The sequence below is a fragment of the Alosa sapidissima genome, chromosome 11 (assembly GCF_018492685.1).
Source record: "Alosa sapidissima isolate fAloSap1 chromosome 11, fAloSap1.pri, whole genome shotgun sequence".
Lineage (NCBI taxonomy): Eukaryota > Metazoa > Chordata > Actinopteri > Clupeiformes > Clupeidae > Alosa > Alosa sapidissima.
In genome coordinates, this window is record NC_055967.1 from 5860320 (window position 1) to 5883130 (window position 22811).

Genomic DNA, 22811 nt, shown 5'->3' on the forward strand with positions numbered 1-22811 from the left:
GGGTATTCATCAACACTCTGTGAACAGTAGGCATTTTCATTCATTCTATATAATTTCATAATATAATTAATACTGGTTACTGCCAGTATTAACCTACTGGTTAGCACTTCGGACCTGTAACCGGCGGGTTGCCGGTTCGAACCCCGACCAGTAGGCACGGCTGAAGTGCCCTTGAGCAAGGCACCTAACCCCTCACTGCTCCCCGAGCGCCGCTGTAGCAAGGCAGCTCACTGCGTTGGGATTAGTGTGTGCTTCACCTCACTGTGTGCTTTGTCTTTCACTAATTCACGGATTGGGATAAATGCAGAGACCAAATTTCCCTCACAGGATCAAAAGAGTATATATATATATAATGCGTGCAAAACAAGATTCTCAGAGTATATGGAGCAAAAAATAGTATGACCGATGTCAGATAACTTCAGCTGGAAACACATTAGAAAATGTAGGGCAGGCTGTCGAGCTAAACATTGTAAATCCCGAAGGACACATGGAAAGCATTTTTTATTCTCATAAGCAGCCGAGAAAACATGGGTTAAAGCGATTTAAAAAAGAAAAATGCAAAGATCAGCCAAGTTTATACATGTGATATTAAAGTGTTATTTATTTATTTTTGTTAAACGTGGATGTTTTTCAAGGGTGACATACTTTTATCACCCAGTGAAAGAAGGTTAAAGTACAAGGTAAGGATTAATTTAGCCTCTGTCATTAATCATCCAATTTGAGGTACAACATGCAATCAAAGAGCCAAGATACATAATATATAATGCTGAGCTGTGAAGACAGTGACTTTATCAAGTGGACCCGGGCCAGATTCGGCCCAGTCGCCCTGCCATCTGGGGCTCAGTGAGCACGTGCACGCTGGAGCTCCGCTGGCACCATGCTGGGCTGCTGTCAAGCTCCTGTCATGGGGGAAGTGGGTTACTCCGAGCATGTGACCCAGACATGGGTGTCACCCTCAGGGTCAGGGGCCAGTCAGGCATGGCGTGCCCCTGGTGCTGGCCTCCTCCTCCCCCTGCTCTGCCCCGGCCCCCGGAGAGAGAGGCTAGGGCTTGGGCTGGGGAGCGAGTGGCCTTCTGGCCCCTGGGGCCCACTAACTCACTTCTTTGGGAAGGACACAGCCAGCCCTGATGTTCAAAGAGCCAAGCCGTGTCATCAGGCCTATCGGCACAGTGCTATGTCTCTCTCTCTGTGTATGTGTGTGTGTGTGTGTGTGTGTGTGTGTGTGTGTGTGTGTGTGTGTGAGAGAGAGAGAGAGAGAGAGAGAGAGAGAGAGATTGAGAGAGAAAAAGAGATAGAGAGAGAGAGAGAGAGAGAGAGAGTTGTGAGAATATATAATGATTCCATGTACTGAAATTACATTCAGAATACCACGGTTCATCTCAGAACAATCCACATTATGGGCAGAACACACTACTTGTCTGTCTGTTTAATTTAATTAATTAACTGAGGCTTGTTAAATGAACACACACACACACACACACACACACAAACACACACATACACACACATACACACACACACAATTATATATAAATATATAATATAATATATATATATATATATATACAATGGTCAAGTAGCTTTAGAATTCCATCATTTAGAAAGTGAACATTTTGCCTGATTGCTCTGCTCTCCTCTCTACCCCAGACTCAGTGCTGCTCGGTTTGAAGGCCCTGTGGCAATGAGACTGACGTTAGTAATTACTGGGCTCTCTGTTCAATTAACTGTGCCATGGAGATCATTGGGACGGTCTGTGCCGATAACAGCTATCAGTCAAGTGGAGTTTATAGAAATTCATTTAAAATGCCAGCACCTGAGCAGGTCTTAAATGGATCCACAGGGACTAATTCCAACATCTTTGCTTTTTTACTCAAAGCTAGCAATTAGGTCTGTATACGCATATCACATGCACACATGCATACACATACATACACACATGCACACACACACACACACACACACACACACACACACACACACACACATATATATACACACACACACAAACTTGACTGACATACAGCATGTGCATGTGCATCTATTTACACAGCATTACAATGACAAAGTATTGTACAATCTAAACCTCGCAGAGGCATATGCCTCTATACAGACATACATATATAATGATATATTATACAAATAAATAGATATAATGAATCTTTAATGAATAAATGATTTGTCCACGTAGCTTATTTAGTATACCTTTCAATGAAATATTCTTTAGGATGCTTGATAAATAATTTAATTTGTATAATGACTGAGTTACAGTACCGGCAGTAAAATATCTGTACATTTGGATCAGAGTACATTTTAATGAGAAGATAAACTCGGGTATAACTTTAAACCTTGAGTCTATAAGGCCTGGTTAAAATCTGATTAAACTCTTGTCAGTGATTAACAACCTTCCATCCTTCCTACTGTATTCATATTTAGACCAGACATCAGTGACCTGAGCAGAAAACGGAGAGCTGAACGCCAGACTACTCCAGCACACAAAATGCTGGACAAGTCCATGACATCTCAAGAACGAGTCCCTTTATGTCGCACGTGTGCTTTCTCTCTCTCTCTCCAGCGTGTTGCCCCAAAAGGCCAAGCGTGATCTCTCTTTTGTGTTAGAGGCACAGCCGTCTGGGCCCGCTCAGATTCAGCCTCAAATGTCTCCCTTAGTTATTAGGCTCTGATGATGAAATGCGACTCCCTATTTTGCAGAATATTGATGGAAGATTGGGAGGAAGAGGGTATGGCGTGCTGGGGGAAAGTGGGGAGGGAAGTGTGTGTGTGTGTGTGTGTGTGTGTGTGTGTGTGTGTGTGTGAGAGAGGGGGGATGTTGTTGGCGATGGTTCAGTGAGGCAATAACAAGAGTTCCTCTGTGTTGTGTCTGTGGCAGTTTTATGTCTCCATGGATACTGTAGGGAGACAGTTAAAAAGCAATTACGGGGGGAGAGAGGGAGGAATTCACCCCTTTGTCAGGATTTCATAACAGCTGAAATAACACTGGGGCCGGGAAACAACCCAATGCGGCTGTCACACTGGATAGCCTATAGATCAGGTCCTCCTTCAATACTCAAACAACAGGCTCTTTGTCATTTTTTGATATCACGATCTGTGCACTATTTTACTATGCGGTTGTAGCATTATTACATCGCTGATGGATCAAAAAAAATAAATGGAAAAAAAAAACCAGTACAAACACGTGCAATTAGTGTCAACAGTATGCGTGATATTTTCATTCAGTAAATAATTGTAATGCATTCACAGAGTGGCCCATGGCACAGTGTTCCATCTCACCAAAGACTCGATCACTTTGAGTCCTAATGATTCCACTGAGGGCTTGTCTGTTGACACAGAGGCAATTTCTTGTCATGAGCCAAAGGGGCTGTGGCCCTGAATCAGACATCTAAATAACGCAAGCTCCACGCAAACAAAAAGCCATGGAGGACAGCCCCATCATCCAGGGCGGATGGATGATGGATCTTTTAGGTGGGAAATGAGATGTAGCTTCAGCAGCTCAGTCCTGGCCTTGGCTCTGGGGGGTTTTCTTGGGCTGTACATCCCCCCCACCACACACACACACACACACACATGCGCGTACACCCAAACAAACACACACACACACACACACACACACGCTCCCTGCCTGCCTGACACGAACTGGACCACAGAGTGACAGTCACATTAAAATGCCATTAAAGTGTGAAATAGGAACAGGGTGAGAAAATAGATTTAACCTCTAGCCAACACTGGGCCGGCACCTGTGTTCAAGCCGATGTGACCGAGGACATCAGTGCTTTGCGATTTGTTGTTTGTTTGTGTTTTTCCTTCTGGTTTATAAGAGACATCCGCAATGCCACAGACTGAGGCGCTGGGTCAGGTCAGGTTGCCTGGGAAGCACATGTCCAATTTAATCCTGTAATCACCACACACTTTTCTCATCCAGCCAGTTATTTGTTTAAACACTTGTATATGCACACCTACAGCAATTGTGTGTGTGTGTGTGTGTGTGTGTGAAAAAGGAGCCTCTCTTTTCTTTACCTATGGCAGCCATTTCAGTATACAGCAGCTGTTTCTTTGCCAGCCATAGCCCTTGAAGTGTGAAGTAATATGGGTCTGTGGACACTGGAGCGTCTCGTCATTTTCCACTCTATCCAGATGAAAATGTGTCTGGGAATAAAAATGAAGCTTTATTTCTCCCATGAATGGCACATGTTTACACTCTAGTCTACTACTAGGCTACTTATGTGGCCGAGGCACCACACACACACACACACACACACATACACACTCACACACACATACACACTCACACACACACACACACACACACACACACTAACACACAAACACACAGATGGAGCATGGCCCTATCTGATGTCAAGTCAATGAGAGCGAACATATTAAACACATGAAAGATCCCCCTGCCAGGTGAGGTCTTGTGCACAGCTGGGGAAATCAAAACTAGCATTTCTCCCCTTTCTTTCTCTTTTTTCCCTCGTCTGTCCCTGATTCCATCTCTTGCTCACCACACAATAGCTCAAACAGCTCTATTATCCCATCTCATTCTATTCTACCGCAGCAAAGACTCACAGCCGACTGACAACAATCTCAGACGGCAACTGAGTCTGGGTCAGTTATGGGCCAGGTCCAGTCCAGTGCGGCAAGTTTGTCTTTTGCCTTTCTCGGAGACGTGAAAATCACAGGTTAGGGTGTCGCAAATGTCTACCTGCCTAGGTGACATTATGTTGAGAGAAAACATACAAAAACATTGCATGACATTAATCCTGAAGCTGTTCATTGGGCTCAAAGTGCATTTGAAGTCGTGCTGGCTGTTGTGGGGGGATTCAGTCTCTGTCTAATTTAGATAGCATAGTTTGTCTGTGTTTTCCTTTTTTTATCTCCACTCGTGAAATGCTCACCAATGGCTTTGAGGGCTGCTTCTTTGTGGGCCCTGAATTATACAACACAAGCCAACACACATAATTGCAGCTTTAAATTGGTTTCACTTTTAACATTTTAATTTGCTCTAAGACAGATGAGGCTTCCTTAAAAGAATTAACATGAAAGTCATCTGAAGCTGAAATCAAACCATTTAAATGCCCCTCATCCCCCTCCCTTTAGCTAGTCAGAAAGTTAAAGTGTGTGAGGTGGGGTGGGGTGGGGTGGAGTGGGGGGAGTATAAGAATTCCTTCCTAATTAATTCTACTGCCCTCATGTAACCCTCAGACGATTCGTAATCCAGAAGGGAACATCTTTATTGATCTTGGGAATGCTTGAGTAGACTCCCAATGCTTATCTCAGCATAAAAAGCATCTCTTGTGACGAGCCACGATTTAATTAGATGACAATCACTGTTAACAATGCACCGTCGACATCACAAAATTTGCACATTGGCGCTGGCAGTGATAAATTTCAGCCGCCCGACAGGGGCGGTTCACATCCTTGAATTAACTCTTTCTTTGTGAGCCTGGGCTTGAAAGACCTGCTGCAGATGTTTTCCATGCAAGCCAGGCATGCAAACGCAAGCAGACCTACTGTATTATACAGTACCTGGAGAGGTTATAAATACACAAATAAACAGAGCTGGTTCTATATTGATTATGTTAGTCGATATGCTGACTTTGTGAGAAATATTTGGACAGAAGACAGAAAGGAGACATCCAAATATGTTTACCCACACTTGAGTGGATATCATGTGGCGCTTTGGACAAAAAACTGTAGTGAATAGTTTAACCCACTAGAGGGCAACAAAAAGAACATTTCCAGAAAGCTAATGTTTGGGGTGGACTGTTCTATTATAAGGTTGGAGCTATACATTTTGGTTGTAATTTATCCGGCTTTGTTCAATGTTAAATATGTGTTAATCTTTAAGGTTACTTGTGTCTGCATCTGTGCTAAATTATCCAACAGATTTTAAGACTTTAACTGAATAAATTATTTAGGACCAATGTACTGTAGATGTGATTTTATGAGGTCCAGTGTCACCCTGCTCAAAAAGCAGTAAATACAACACAATTTATATCAATGTGTTATATAATTTTTTCCGTCATATTTATGTTTATTAGTTGTAGTTACTGTGTCATAAAAAACATATGCTAAAATGGATTTCTTCAGCATACCAGTTTGTATTGCTTGTTTTAGATGAACGCCAGATGAGCCCTTAATACTGCAAAACACCTTTCAGTTTGTCAACACATATTTCATGACAAACTGTGTGAACACCCCCACCCCCCTGAAAGAAAAAAAAAAAAAACATCTAAGTGCAATAGTGTTATGTCTGAGTCACAATCGCACACATTTCTGCCCCCGGTGCCACAAACGTTCAACTTTGATACGTGTTCTGAACAAAATACAGTGAATACAGGGTACGGTATTTTGGGGGGAAAGGGGGGTTATAGGTGGGGGGCAAAGGCTAATGGCAATGAGGGATTTGTCAGTCATCCCAACATTTAATAATCCCTGACTCTCCATTTTCTACTGTTTGTTTATATTAACCTCTGGTTGAACCCACTTTAGAGGCAGCCTCTGTGCCAGAAAGTTCAGTGAACATTCAGCACGGAAGCGGAGAGCATGTCATCTCGAATCTATTAGCCCACAGGGGAGTTTAAAGCACTCTCTCTCTCTCTCTCTCTCTCTCTCTCTCACGCTCTCTCTCTCTCTCTCTCTCTCTCTCTCTCTCGCTCTCTCTTTCTCTCTCTCTCTCTCTCTCTCTCTCTCTTCTCTCTCTCGCCACACACTCTGTCTGTTGCACTAATGCACACACACATGCAAACACAGACACACACACTCACACTAGGTAAGCTGAAAACCCTCACATTTCCCATACTGATGGTGCCTGTAACTGAGATTATTGCACACAGCGACCTGATTCTGACCTCGCTTTTCTCGTTCATGCCGAATAATCTCATCATACCATGCACCACATCACACTTTTTCAATGCCACTCTCTTTCCCCAATGTATGGGGGTTTATTTAGGTCCACTACCTTTCAGTGCACTGTTTAAGCTTTATTCGTCCGAGTTCTGGGGATTGACCTCAGAAGAATACCAAGAACTGCCCTCTAGCGCATGTCACATTGGAGGATGTTTCCATGCAAAACAAATACACATAGTGTATATGATCTAATGAGCTACTCCCAGTGGTTTGTTCGTCAAATAGGCTACAAATAATCAGGCTACAGACATTTTATATCGTATGTGACAGAGAAGAAAAAATCCTATTATTTATATAATAATACATTTTTGTAAATATATATTTTATCTAAAATGTATTTAAAAAATCCTAATTTATTTCACAGAGGCAATCAACCTACATTAGGGAAAACACATGAAATAATTTCATTAGTGCATAGTATACATTTAAACCATTAGGTGGTGATAAAGAGTAAAACACATTCTTATTGACTCATGCCCTCTTTTCTGGAATTCTGAGGTGATATCATTTTTCTGCATAATTAGGCATTAAGAATATTATCTCCAAAATAAACTAGACTACCTAGTTTTCACATTAAAGGCAAAAGGTTTCAGCATAGCCAACTATTTATTATTATTTAATACAATAATTTCATATCTGATTTATGTGGTAAACAATGTATAGATAACTATTATGTAGGCTACATGTTGCATAGGCCTATGCCAATAATACACATCTAAGGTACAACACACCTTAGCTCACCAAGACCGTCCCTTAGCCTCCGGCTTTGTCCATCCTTATCTCCATGGAAACTTAGTACAGCGCTTGACAGCCTAGTCTTTGTGCATCATCTGTCCACGTGGAGTAGGACAACATATCAGTAGTCATGTGTCTCATATTGGCCAATCACAGAGCTGTCCACGTGCAAACCCGCGTCCCTTATTGGAGGGATTGCTTGTATCACGCAGGTTGGAAAACCACATCGTTTGGGCATGTGCTCGTGTCGTCACGGAGATCCACAGCTTTTTGCGCAATGGCGTTACAGCTCTCCTTCATTGTACAACGCTTGGGGTCGACTCTAGAGCCATAGACCAATCATTATTTCATCGTACATTTTGTGGGTGTGGTTATGGTACTTCCTGTTTGTTCCATTGTGGCTGGGAGGAAAGCATGTAGCACAACGTTCCAGAATGTGTGAAATGTGCCTAGTAACTCCACGAAAGTCTGTGTGCGTGTTCATGGTTGATTTGTACAATTAGCACCGTTGGCATCTTGTATCTGTTCCACTTCCTTATGAAATACTAGACAGTCCTATTATCCACGAGTCAAGGTAAGCTGTTATGAATAGATTGTTATAGCCCTTTATTATTTCTTTGCACAAGAGGTAATGTGGTATAAGTAATGTACCTCTTGACATGTATTGAAAACAAGATGATCCAGATCGTGTTGATGTCCTACTCTTTAGTCAGTGTATTGGCCACGTTATTGACTAGTTAAGGTAGTGTAGCAGTAGCAATGATTGCTGTTTACCTGTCAAAGATACACCTCGCCCACTGTTACAGTGGTCGTGACTGCTAGATTTGTGTGAAACAATGTTATTCTGATGTGATGTTGTTTCCTTTCTTTCCACCTAGGGTTTCATCATGCAAGACCAAGTGAAGACACTGCATATTGTTTTGACTAATGAACCGAGGAGTGTGTACTGTGCAGGAGAAACTGTGTCTGGACATGTTTTGGTCGAGGTGTCTGAAGTGACAAACATCAAAGGCATCAAGCTAGAAGTCAGTGGACTCGCCCAAGTTTGCTGGAATGAGGGACCTCAACGAAAATCATTGCTATCATCTGCAAGGACACCTCTATCACATAATGTCAAGGAGGAGATTGAGTGTCTCTCTATTGCCCAGATCATTTGTGAACCGACAGGTAAGTTTTGTAGGTTTGCAGGCTACTGTCACACATTCTCATGTCAGAAGTGTTCATCAGTTGAACCCATAATAAATGCATTATCAATGTCACATGCGGAAAGAACGACCTATGTACTTTGATTGTTAATGATTTACAGATACTACCATCAACAGTGGTAGCAAGTCAGTCGTCTCAACACATTTTGTTTGATGTCTGTGTCATACATGATTTCTGATGAATGAATTACTGATGAAGGGTCTTTTTGTTTAAGCAGGATCAGAAGAATGGATCTGTCTCTCTGCAGGGCGCCATGCCTTTCCCTTTCAGTTTGAGTTGCCAACAAGGTGAGTATGGGTAGGGTAGCATAGCAACCTCTTATATAAATACTTTGTGAGTGACATGAAGTAAATGATTGTTTGGAATCTGAGAAGAGTTGTTTTGGTTGTGTGTGTGTGTGTGTGTGTGTGTATGTGTGTGTGTGTGTGTGGGTGGGTGGGTGGGTGGATGCATGGTCATGTGCATTCATTCATGTGCAGTCAGGTTATTTTCCCCCTGTGCCCAAACTTATTTGACCATCCTCTCACCCTCTGCCTTGTACTGTTGTGTGAAGGCCACTCATGTTTCCTCTGTGTCCCTGCAGACCCCTGCTGTCCTCTTTCTCTGGGAAGTATGGAAGTGTAAGGTACTGGATGACTGCTGTGCTGCAGAGGCCTACACATCACAACACGACTGTCAGCAGAGATTTCCCAGTCGTTGCTCATGTTGATGTGAATTCCCCACATCTACTGGTGAGAGATAGGGAAGTTTCTATGGCTGCTGTGTTGAGTTTGCCAGAATGAGTACAGAAAGGTTCAATCCGCAATTCTAATCCAATAAACACCAAAGCTCCACAAAAGAGAAGCAAGAAAAAGTGTCTCAAACTGAGCCATAAACTAACCTAACATGTTGTCACATGAGTATGGTAGAGATGCTTGATACAATTTGTAGATTTTATTTAAATTGATGGTGTAATTCATTGGACTGTTGGCAAGGGCTTATTTACAGCACAGAAACAGCATATCTCTATGTGTGTTACTCTAGTCAGCAACCACCAAACCAACCACCATTGTGGCAGGCCTAAGGCCTTTTGAGCACTTCCTTTACAGATATTCACTTAGAAATTGAGATAATCAATTCAACAAAGCTTTAGAAATGGTCAGTCACAATAAGAGGAGCTAGAGCTTGGTGATACTTAACTGAACTAAGACCAAACAAATTATACTGTGATGTATACTGAATAAATATCAAGGTGTTAGTTGCTTAGAAGAACAATGTCTGCAAACATGCTTGCATTCAAGGTTTTTGTGTGTGATAGAAAATATAGATTCTGAGAAAGAGGCCTTACTGAAAGTGTTGTTGATAAAAGTGCTTGTCCATGGTGTTTATGACCTTGTACTCCTGCTTTATCCCTTGCAGTGTCCTGTTTCTAAAAATGGTGAAAAAATGATTGGCGCTTGGATTTTCACGTCTGGGCCTATTTCACTAAGAGTGGACATTGAGCGGAAGGGTTACTGCAACGGTAAGTGTAACCACCATGAATGTAACATAGATTTGTTGCGCAACATTTAGTGGTGAAACATAGCACCCATTGTGAAGACATTAATCATTGTAGTAAAACATGACTCATCTAGTATGTTGAACTTTCCACAACAAAATAAAATTTTCCATGAATTCTTCCCTAACCATAACACGGTATGTACATTTCTTGTCTCAATCTTGTCTCATTCTTGTCTGTTTACAGGAGAGTCCATCCCAATATATGCTGAGATTGAGAACTGCTCATCTCGTCTGATTGTGCCAAAGGCGGTCATCTACCAGACACAGACCTACCTGTCTGGAGGGAAGTCCCGAAGCTGCAGACAGGCGATGGCAAGTGTGAGAGGAAACCACCTGGCCTCTGGTAGCTCCGAAACCTGGAACGGAAAACCACTGAAAATCCCACCAGTCTCGCCCTCCATCCTAAACTCCTCCATCATCAGAGTGGAGTACTCCCTCGCAGTAAGTCAACCCTTATCTTGTATGCTCAAAGAGCCTCTTGCCCTGCAGAGTGCTAAATGTGCATAATTCCAAGAGCTGTGTCACTTTTGGGTTTTTCATGAATACTCCCTAGCAAGAAAGGTTTCACAACAAGTCTCACTAGTTCTCCAAAATGACAGCTGTAATTATAGATTTAACAGTGGAACTCCAGTAGTTTTGTCAAAATTGTCTAAATATTTTTGCCTTAAGGTGGAAGGTCTTATTTGATAGTTGGAGGATTACGTTACCCAGTTGCGTTATCTCTCTCTTTTGCTAAGGTAATCATCCAGATCCCGGGGGCCAGGAAACTGGAAGTGGAGCTGCCTGTGGTGGTTGGCACCATCCCCTACTATGGCATTGGCAGCCGCAGTTCCAGCGTCGGCAGCCAGTTCAGTGCGGACATGAGCTGGCTCACACTCGCTCTGCCAGACCTGCCTGAAGGTGAGGACACGAACGCACACACACACACACACACACACACACACACACTTTAACCTGCATGCTTATGTGTATGTACTGTTTTATGTAACAGACATAAGTATATAGTACCTGTAGGCCTGTGTATGTGATGGTTACTCAAAGACTGCATTTTAATCAGGGTTAGGTCAGTATTTGCAGTCTAAACAGTCATTGTGACTAATTTGTGACCAGGCATGGGAAAACCAGGCACATGTCTCCCCAGAGACATTTTGAGTTATTCACAGATTCTGAAAGTGTAGTTTCAAAGCTATCCAATGATGTCTCACTCATGGAGATCTGATCATATTTGAATAAGTTGTAGCCATTTTAAAGCCATCTCAAAGCTACAACCTGAGAAATCAGGCTTTTCAATTTGACTACTTTCTCCCTCAATCCATGGGAGGGGAACACAATGGTCCTCATTTACATGACATTAAGATCAACCCTCCCCCCTGTCACGGTCACTGATCTGAGCCTGCAGTGCATCATATGATGCTAATGACCCATCAAAACTATCTGTAATGGGTTACAGAACCAGCTAGTAGCAATGGATAAAGTAGTCTAAAACAAACATGAGAGCATGTTTGCAAACCATGTTATTTTGAATTAACACCCAGTGCAAGGCACCAGGTTGGCAATGGATTTAGCAGGTTTAGCAATGGATAAAATAGTCTAAAACGCGAACTAAACAAACATGAGCAGGGCTTAAAATTCATTTTTCAAAATGGGGGGGAATTCCCCCCTTAGGTTATTAATGTAGGGGGGATTTACACAATTTGGGGGGGAGGGGGGGTCGATTCTGATACCAAGTCAAGAATTGCGATTTCAATACTTCGATACTTTTTTAAAAAAAGTGTTTGATTTTGGGGCCCCCACCACCCTGACGTCATCAGTAATATATACTGTAGTGGGATCATTCACAACAGTGGACATCCTAGATTCTGCTTGACTCTCTCCACACACACAAACACACACTGAAAATGATAGCTTATGTGATATGTTTCTATCATATATTTTTGAATTCATATAGAGTATATTTATTTAATAATGCATTTTTTTTTAAGTATAGCATTTTACTAGTAATTACTAGTAGCTAAACATATTTAGTCATTTGAATGCCTCATATTGACGTTTAACCTATAACACTTAGGCATATCTTTAATGTGGTGTGTAGGTCCAATTGAGTGCACATTGCTGATGAGTAGGTGTAATTGAGTGCCTGTCACTTTAAGAAAATACGTGAGAGTAATTCTATGGAGTAATTAGCCCCCCTTCAACCTGACGTTTTTAGGCTATAGTCGCTAGTGAATAAAAGTTGTGCACAGTGTGTATGCAAATCATTATGTTTTCTATGTCATTAGATACAATAAATGTTGAAAAAACTAACATGTCGAAGACAATCTTTCTGGGATCAAGTGTTGACGTGACCTGACTGAGCTAGCAGGATAGTTACCAAGGAGCTCTTTCCAGATGTAAAAGTTTGCCATGGTAGCGTAGCCTATTTGCGTAAGCGCAAAGTGGTTCTCTCTCTCTCTCTCTCTCCGTGTGTGTGTGCGTCTGCATGAGGCTATGTTCAATTCAACTCGTTAGTTGATCAGTCCGGTCAATAGCACCGCATTCACACCACTTAATGATTAGGCTATATTAACGTCAATAGACAGGCTGTAAAAGTGTATGCGGGAATTTCTCGCATTATGATGGCTAGAGTTGCGGGACTTGAACAAATTATGCGCAATACCCGCAATCCCGCAGTGAAATTTAAGCCCTGATGAGGTCACGTTTGCAAACCCTGTGAAACCAAAACCAAACCAAAATTTGAATGCACACACGATGCAAGGCATTCTGCCGTCAGTCAAAACAAGACATTCTCGCATTATTCAAATTAATTGCCCACCGAAACTATCTGTAATGGGTTTTGGCTAGTAGCCTATGGTGCCAATAGCTAACGACAGTAGGCCTACGTTAGCTAGTAGCAATGGATAAAGTTTCTAACACACAAACTTTATCCCCGTCAAATGTAACTGTGGAAATAGCATCTGATATCTTACGATCTAGCTCCTCTGCTGCCAGACAGAGAGATTCTTCCTCGTTGTAATTATCTTCGGCTAAGGTCAGCTCTAGATTAGGGATGTTCTCCAATGTAATGCAGTCGCCTTAATCATCAGATTTAGCTCATCTGCAATCCGCTGTGCTTTGTCCATCTCCATTCCAATTGTAAACAAACAGCATGCTGGTTCAGTAAGTAGCCATGAGGTTACTTCTAGCATACAGCTGATTGGCCGACAGAGCAAAAGAGCACTAATAGTCACGCCCAATTCAAACGCTGGTTTACTTCCTGAAACTTAACCATTTTCAAAGACAAAATATACACTTTTAAAGCAACCAATGCTGTTATCTGAAACATGGAATTGCTTCTTTAGGACTTCAACTTGCACATTCTGCAAAAAAAAACGAAAATCACTAATTTTGAAAAAAAAAAACTTCAAAGTCGTCTTTCGCGACTTGCGTCTCTGCGACTTGAGCCTGGTTTTGCCATGCCTGGTCACATTTCTCCAAAGTCTTATCTATCTTATCTGTCAGGTCAGTGATTGGGCTTTTAAAGGAGAATTCCGGTGTGATATTGACCTAAAGTGTATCGAAACATGATACCGAGTGTGAACGTATGTCTCATAGCCCATCTCGGCTTGTCCCCTGCACTCCAAAATCTGGCGCTAGTTAGCCGATGCTACCAACATCTTCTTCAATAGTGGTGCTTCGGCATCGGGCTAGCCATGCAAATAAATCACTGTTTTACACCCATTTACAAGGCTCAATGTATCTCCACACTTCATTGGTAGACTTCCTAGGGCCCTGACATTTAAAACGAGACATTGAGAACTTTGCAAAAGCACTGGTAGTTTACTTACAAGACGATTTATACAGACAGTATCTTCACGAAGTTTAGCGTTTGCAGCCATCTTGAATTTAGTCACGATAAGTCGAGCAACGAGTAAGAATGAACAGCTATGATAAGGGATCAGATTCCAAAAATAATTCAGTGGAAATGCATGGATTCCAGTTGCTGCTACTGGAAGAAACTGGAATCCATGCATTTCCACTGAATTATTTTTGGAATCTGATCCCTTATCATACCTGTTCATTCTTACTCGTTGCTCGAATTATCGTGACTAAATTCAAGATGGCTGCAAACGTTAAACTTCGTGAAGATACTGTCTGTATAAATCGTCTTGTAAGTAAACTACCAGTGCTTTTTCAAAGTTCTCAATGTCTCGTTTTAAATGTCAGGGCCCTCGGAAGTCTACCAATGAAGTGTGGAGATACATTGAGCCTCGTAAATGGGTGTAAAACAGTGATTTATTTGCATGGCTAGCCCGATGCTGAAGCACCACTACTGAAAAAGTTGTTGGTAGCATCGGCTAACTAGCGCCAGATTTTGGAGTGCAGGGGACAAGTCGAGATGGGCTATGAGACATACGTTCACACTCGGTATCATGTTTCAATACACTTTAGGTCAATATCACACCGGAATTCTCCTTTAAGTTATTCCAGAAAGGCAACTCCTTAGCCCAGGTTAGAGATTACTCCTTGAGGTTGAAAGACACAACTATGTGAGGTGTCTGTAGCCACTAGCCAGAATAAAGGGCCGTTCACACCAAGAACAATAACTATAAAAAAATATTGTTCACACATAAACTATAACGATAATGTCATGAGGAACGATATCATTGGCGATTTTTATCATTTCAGAGCGATTTTAGGAACGATACAAAGCAATCAGAACACATCACATTTTAGCCATCACATTCACACAAGGAGAGACTTTGTTTATCGTTGGCCAGTGTGACGCTTTTATCATTATGGTTATAGTTATGGTTATAGTTATCGTTTACTGGTGTGAACGGTCCTTAAGATGTGTAAAGCCTTTGGAGAAACTTGTCAGACAGTAACCTACTCTTTGTTCCCTTGAAGCAAGCCAGAGTTAAATAGATGAAGTCATGCTTAAAGATTTCTACAGACACATTGTAGCTTCCATACTACATATGATTTGCAATGTGGTGGCACATTGATTGTCCAGTGGCAATCACATCGTAGCCTATTAGTAGAGAAAAAGGGGCAGGAGAGAGAGATTGGGTTATCTGGACATATCTGGGGTGGCAAAAAAGAATTTCAGGTTCACTGAGACGAGATGTGTTTTGAGTGTTATTATGAGTGCATGTGGTATTTGTAGTGGGCCATTACTGGATAACCTTTATTTTGTTTATCTTACCTTATCTTTTTCTAACCTCACCATTCTCTTTTTCCCCACACCGTCCAGCCCCACCTAACTATGCAGACATAGTGACAGAGGCTGAGTTTGACCAGCACAGCCCCTCTTCCCAGCAGTCCGAGGAGCTGGAGAGGCAACTGGGGGGGCCAGCTTTTGCCTACATCCAGGAGTTCCGATTCCAGCCCCCTCCTCTTTACTCTGAGGTCAGTCACCTTGCTATGTCTTCAAAGGATTATTGTAGTATTAGAGTATTGATCCCTCACCGGAGTGTACATTGAGTCACTGCTGAGTTAACTTTCTCTCTCTTTCCCCCCACTCCCATGTTCCTCTCTCAGTTGGATCCACACCCATCACAAGGCGAAGTTTGACTGAGCATCTGATGAATGGGCCACTTTTTAGTCAAGATTTACATTGTGCCTTCCAGTAAGAGTTTGTGAACCCTGAGTAAGGTCACAGAGATATGGTGACCAAGTGGTTTTGGGGCACTGTACACAATCACTGTACTGGGGGTCTTAATTATAATTTCACATACTGTTGATGTATAACAGCAGTGGGAATTAGACAGAAATCACACAACTAAATCAACTGAAGCACTTTAACACAACACACAACAGTACACTTCAAGTGTTCTGGACTTAACTTTGAGAGGTGAGATTTTCATATGAACCTGGCAGTGAGAGTATTGTTTACTTAATTTACAGTTTCTAAAGACCAAAAAAGGGAAGTGTTTCATGTGGAGTGCGTTGTGCCTTTATCTCCCAAATGCGTGAATATGTGTTGTATTTTCTTTTCTTATTGTGAGCTTTTGTCAACAGTGCCTTAATTCTAATCAGACAGTACCAATGTGCACATCTAAAACACGCCTTGCAGAACAGAACCTCTTGAATCCTTTAAGTGCCAAATAATGCAGGTCTGAAGTTGAGCACACTTTGACTGGACTGGTGCAGGGAATGTATCAGTTATACATCATGGACACTGATTCAACACTGGACAATGTCAGACTGCAGACAGCCGTTTCTCACTACATACGCCATTCCACTACATACAAAACTGTGAGGAGATTATATTTTTTGGAGGGGAAACTCAAGTGTTTCTTGCCTGTTTCAGAGGCTCGGTTTGTCTTTGTAACTAATCACAAAAGGACAGTGTTAAATATCAGATGTTTTGTTTGAGATAGAAACTGGAATATCTAGGTCTGTGTGAGAAACTGTGTTAGATATGTGAGCCGAAAGGAAACAAAGCCTAAAGCAGACAACACTAATGTTTACTGTTGAAATGTACTGTAGCAGAATGGCACATTGATGTTCATTCATTTGTCATTGCGAACCCAATGGGTTTCATCCTTTGTACTTTGACCTTTTTTTGTATGTGAAAAATAAACAGCCTTTTCCCTGTCCACGCGATTAAGTAATTGCTACAAATTTGTGTTTGTGTGTCTGTGTGTGTGGTCATATATGAGTACTAAATGAGAAAAGACATTCTTAGTTTATTTGTATTAATACAAATGTAAGGAACATGTATATGTTTTCCTGAGTACTAAATATTTTAAATTGCACTCAAATTAGGGACCTGTGTCATAATGCTTACACACTCCTACCAACATTTTGCTTTGTTTAAAATACTGCCTTGCAAATTCTCTTGCTACTAGAACCCAAATTCCAAAATTCAGAGACAAACAGATGAAACTTGAAAGATTCTGACAACTAAAATGAATAAGATCAACAATGTAGAGGCAGATCCAAATTCAAAAGTTCCATTGTGACTGAACTGTCCACTTCCGAACCTCTCTTCTCAGAGCCCTGCTGGAGGTGAGCCCACTGGTGCTGATCCAGGCAGTATTTTTGACAGCAGCGGTCAGCTGCCTCTTGGTAAAAGGGGGGTACAGAAGTGTAAGGAAGCTGGTAAACAACCATGTAAATCATCCTGCAATGCTCCCAGACACTAGACTGGCAGGCCACCAAAGCCTCACCTGTGTAGCCTGATTTAAACCAAACTCATTCGCCACATGAAATAAGATCTATGTGGGCATGGCCAGGCTATCACCTGTTAGCTGATCCATCACAAACAACTTCCTTTACTGGGCATAACAGTTAGACTAGCTGGATATTAAATAGAAAGGGCTGTATTGTGATCACAACATGTCTGGGCAAATTACTAAGTCAGCACCAGTCAGGTAATGTTCATTGTTTTACAGTTTTACAATGTCATCACATCACCGAGTATTGGTTTTACCAAAACCACCTGGTTACACTTTATAGTGACATGACACTGTCATGAAGGTGGCGTAAACATTATAAACAAGTCATAAACATTTATGACATAACGCTTCTGTCACTCGCTTCTGTCAAGTGTCATTCACAAGTTAGGGTTAGGGTTAGTGTCATTCAGTTTTTGTCATGACAAGTTAGGGTTAGGGTGCATCATTTATGTATTACGTATGCTGATGTGTCTCTGTCAGTACAACTTGGCTGAGAGCAGTGAGGTCCTGCTGCTGAGGACATGTGGCCTAGGCACTCCCCCAGAGCATGCCTCGTGCATCATAGGGAGCCCCATGGACGTGCCATTCCACCCGTCAGCGGTGTCCCTCACATCGAGTTCCAGTTGTCCACTTGGATGAAGTCCTCCTGCATACTTTTTAAAATAATGAGCTTCATGGCGTCATCCCACTACTGACACCATGAATAGTAACCCAGTTGGCCTTGAGCCCAGGTAACTCTTCGAAACGTATTGAGCGTCAACAAGCCAGTCATTGTACATGTCTGTCACAGTTATAGTGTGGTAACACCGTTATAGTTAAATGTCTGCTAATGTCAGAAGACCAAGGCAAGAGACCGTATTTCTTGAGGCTAATGAATGTGTCCCAATATTCCCCTGAGTAATATCATTACTTTGCCTCTATTCTTTCCTTCACTTTACTGTCTTTCTGAAGGAAACCTGTGTGTGTTTAATTGCTCATATTTTACCCGAGGGATATTTCAAGGTTAAAGCCATTAGAACAGCTATGTCTTTTCAACACTTGCTCTCGATGACCTTGCACATCACACCTCAGCTTGTCCCAAGTGGTCTGCCAGTCGGCATGCCTTTGTGAAGCTAAAGTAGTTAAAGCGCAATGACACACTAGTTCACCTGAAGAAACACCATTTTTTGCAACCATTGAAAACCCATGAATAACGCCAACACAGTCTTTTGTGTTTCGTGTTTTTCAGTTCACTTATCAGCTGAGACCTTGAGAGTGTCGGTGAAGGTCAGTTTAGCTATGTGTCTGTGTATATTGAAGTCAGTGATGAATTGATGCAGAGCTAATTCCCAGCCCTGCCCTCATCTGTTTATCTGCAAGCACTTCTGGTTTCTATCCAGGCTTGAGAATTTGGCAGTGGTCATGGAAAAACTCGCTATACTGTATCTCTGTTTACTAAGCTGAAAGTTAGCGGTCACCCCACGTGGATTTGTCTTTTTTTTCAGGATACTGCTTGGCCTACCCCAGCATGTCTACCAGAGTTTGTGTCTGTGTGTACACATCTCATTTGAGCAAACGTAACTCAGTGGGTATATATACATTTAAATCTGTGCATGTGTGCTCATTACGAATCGATCCCATGTTCTAGCAGTTGACTTACAGAAATAAGAAACATGTCATATGCTGCCTCATCATGGATGTATTGATATGGCTGTGGTTAGCTGGCCGCAGAAACTAGACCTACTACCATAGATGGCTTAGTCAATATGATTTAATTCTGTAGAGTATTTTTTCAACATTTGTGGAAATTTAACTGCTTTGGCATTTTGATTGCTATACATACACAACATACACAACATAATACACTATCTGGAAAGAGTTATTGTAGAGCTGGGCTGCAAAATTTAGGACCTGCGGTTTCTTGTCGCCAGGGATGGGCAGTATTTATGATGTATTTATGATGTATTTAAAATACGTATTTCAAATACAAAATAGTATTTTGTCATTTGTATTTTATTGGGTTGAAGAGAATGGCTGCATATGTTGTATCAAAATATTTGGTAACATTTGGTAACCTTGAAGGTATCTACATAAGAGTGACATGACGCTGTCATAACCCCTGACACTAATCCTAATCCTAAACCTAACCCTAACCCTAACTTGTCATGACAAAAATCGAATGACACTTGACAGAAGCGAGTGACAGAAGCTTTATGTCATAAACGTTTATGACTTGTTTATAATGTTTACGACACCTTCATGACAGTATCATGTCACTATTGAGTGTAAAGTGTAACCAGTTGGATATTTTGCTAATTTAATAAAAATACGACCAAATGTTTTTGGTAAAACCAATACTTTCGGTGATGTGATGACATTGTAAAACTGCAAAACAATGAACACCACCTGACTGGTGATGACTTAGTAATTTGCCCAGACTTGTTGTGATCACAATATTGAGATTCAGGAAGATGATCCAGTGCTAGATGAGTAATGTGCAGAGATGTAAAAGTCTGGCTTCAGAAAGCAAAGGTCTTGCCATGTCTTGGTTCTACCTGTGCGCTTAACACATGTGATTTCACTGATTAGCTGATCTACCTGGCTTAAAAATTGTGCTGACTAGAATCAGTTTATTAAGTGAATTGTTGGAACCAAAATGTGGCAGGACTTTTACTTTCTGAAGCCGTTCTTCTACACTTCTGCATGTAGGTTGCTCACACACACCACTGTGTAGGCTTGGTCCCAGCTTTGGTAGGGACATAAACCGGTTGTCCTGAAGATGTACACTTTTGAGGACATGTTCAAATGAATACGACTTCACAATCAAAATAGTACGAATGAGTTTGCTAAAATATTGGTAGTGATAATTGTGTCATCCCGAAATATTGGTATAGACATGACCCTATAGTTCATATGCAAATCTATGCCCTTGCCTTGATACACACAATACACTCTCATACCAACCAATTCACTCAACCACATGGTTACTTGCTCACCCACATAGTGGGTGATAGTGGGCAATCATCATAGGCAGGTTTCCTGTAAAATTGCTCAAAAAGTTGCCACATGTATCGCCTGAAACATTATCACGAATTCTGGGCATGCAATGACAATGTCAGAGACTTCATTCTCTGTATTATATGAGAGTTTTTCATGAGATTGAAATTACGTTTTTTGTACTGTAAGGTAATAGAACTGTACTGGGTTGCTTTATGCCCACATTCTGTGGCTCTCAATAGATTCGGTGGTTAGTTTGTACCACTTGACAAGTTCAGTAGTGACTTTTTGAGTACATCTCTGATACCGTATTTAGGCTATGAGATATAACAGGCAGGTCAGCATAGTTGATCTGTTGACTGTTTGCAGATGTATGACATGTCTCGTATTGTCTCATGTATGTATTATAGAGACTAGCTATAGAGGCTGGTCTCTCTCTACAATATAACTTATCAATTCTTATTGACACAAATATTTGAGTTCCTTAATGAAAATATGATGATTATGATCAATTATATATTTAGAAGGTTGTATCTAAGTGCTATCAAAGCACCAAATATAAGCTACGTAACGTAACTACACATCCTTCTGGATTCTAAGGTTCCTGCTTTCTGTTTGATCCATCCAGTTTATCTCCCCACATGACTATATTGAATATCTTGTAATGTACAAAGGGTTTGAGTAAGGAAAGTAAATTAAGATTCCAGAACATAAGCCAGCTGAATAACAATTATTCTAACTTGATTTTTTGAAATACTGAGTGAGATGTTTCTCCCCAACCACTCCCATATGTACTTTACTTCAGTAGCAGTGAATGTGCAATATTTATTACAATAGTGAATTATTTAACACGTGGCTGTTTCAGGACCAGCTGTTATCTCCCAAAATGTACTCAAGGGTAAAAAAAAACAACAAAACAGAGAAGAAATAGACCTAAAGATAGGGTGAGGAGGACACACACAAAGACACACACACACACACACACACACACACACACACACACACACACACACACACACACACATACACACACACAGAGAAAAAGAGACCAACATATTCCATTACAGTCCACAGACAGCCACAAAATATCAAATCAGTTGAAATCACTGGCGTGGAGGGGCTTGGAACACGCTTGGGAAACAAATGATAACATTGTTTTTTTTTTGTCCGCTCGTCAGCTGTTCACTGAGAAATGCACAGTGGGAAACAAAACACATGCAGTACATCTGCTGACCCAGCGGTGACTTCTCTTTCTCTCTCCCACACAAGTTTACGCTTTTGTTGTCGTAATGAGGTGAATTCTGGGTAAAGATGACACATATGTGTGGTACTGTATATGGGGGCATAGCCCTTGGAATGTGAACATCGCCCGCAATCCACTGACTCATATGGAGCCCTCAGATCTGTGCTGCGGGTGAAAACATGCTAAGAGTGGGGCCTCACCGATGGCACATTTTATTCATGGAAAGCTCACCAGAGTGTGACAGCGCCTTTCTGCTCCAGTGGGGACTTAATATGACCATGGGTATGGCACCTCCACCAACCAAAGCCCACTGGTTCTCATACCATCCTTTTTCCTGTCCTGACAGCTAGGCGTTGTTAAACACAGGGAGACAAGCGACATCAGTAACACAGAACGCCCCCCATAACCCCTTTTCCAATTCAAAATGTCCCGCTTAAGGACAACATTCAGCCTCGCCACTCATTGTGTGCTCAATGTGCCATATCCCATCATCCTCAGCGGGCCCCGCTTTGCTGAAGGCTCTTCATGTAAACGCAACCAAGTGTCTCGCTAACATCCCAAGCTGGCTGGATGGTCTCGATAAAGTGTGAATAGCAGGGTGTATGTGTGCACTTACACGTGTGGAGAGGCAAGAGGAAAGGGCCCATGATTCACTTAGTTAGTGAGGGCCATCACCCGAAAACGATATTCAGAGGAATTGAATGGATGGAAGTGTGTGTGTGTGTGTGTGTGTGTGTGTGTGTGTGTGTGTCTGTGTGTGCACTGAGCACATGTGTGTGCGGTCACGTTGTTTTGCAGTCTCCAAGCTTCAAGTGATGCTAGATGCCACATTTGCTTAAAGGAAACACTAATAACCACATCAACATAACATCACTTAAATTAGACAGACTGAACAAGCTGATTAGGAAAGCAGACTCTGTGCTGGGGACTACTCTAGAGCCTCTAGAGTTGGTGGTGGAAAGGAGGATGTTGCAGAAATTGTTACACATCATGGACAATGCATCACATCCCCTACTCTGTAC

The 22811-nt window shown here is 41.7% G+C and overlaps 1 protein-coding gene across 1 annotated transcript; it reads left to right on the forward strand.

Moving 5' to 3' along the window:
- The first annotated feature begins 7992 nt into the window (after positions 1-7992).
- Positions 7993-16988, forward strand: LOC121724511 (arrestin domain-containing protein 4-like). Its single transcript, XM_042111116.1, has 9 exons — positions 7993-8236; positions 8541-8829; positions 9086-9155; positions 9452-9599; positions 10267-10369; positions 10592-10848; positions 11145-11307; positions 15641-15795; positions 15928-16988. The coding sequence occupies exons 2-9, from the start codon at positions 8550-8552 to the stop codon at positions 15958-15960; spliced, it is 1209 nt and encodes a 402-aa protein (XP_041967050.1). The 5' UTR covers positions 7993-8236; positions 8541-8549; the 3' UTR covers positions 15961-16988.
- The last annotated feature ends 5823 nt before the right edge of the window (positions 16989-22811 follow it).

Excerpts from the sequence above, each read along its gene's own strand:
- LOC121724511 (XM_042111116.1), top strand. The coding sequence starts at position 8,550 with ATGCAAGACCAAGTGAAGACACTGCATATTGTTTTGACTAATGAACCG. Across the intron at positions 8,830-9,085 it reads GATCATTTGTGAACCGACAG|GATCAGAAGAATGGATCTGT; the intron begins GTAAGTTTTGTA and ends TTGTTTAAGCAG. Across the intron at positions 15,796-15,927 it reads CCCCTCCTCTTTACTCTGAG|TTGGATCCACACCCATCACA; the intron begins GTCAGTCACCTT and ends TTCCTCTCTCAG.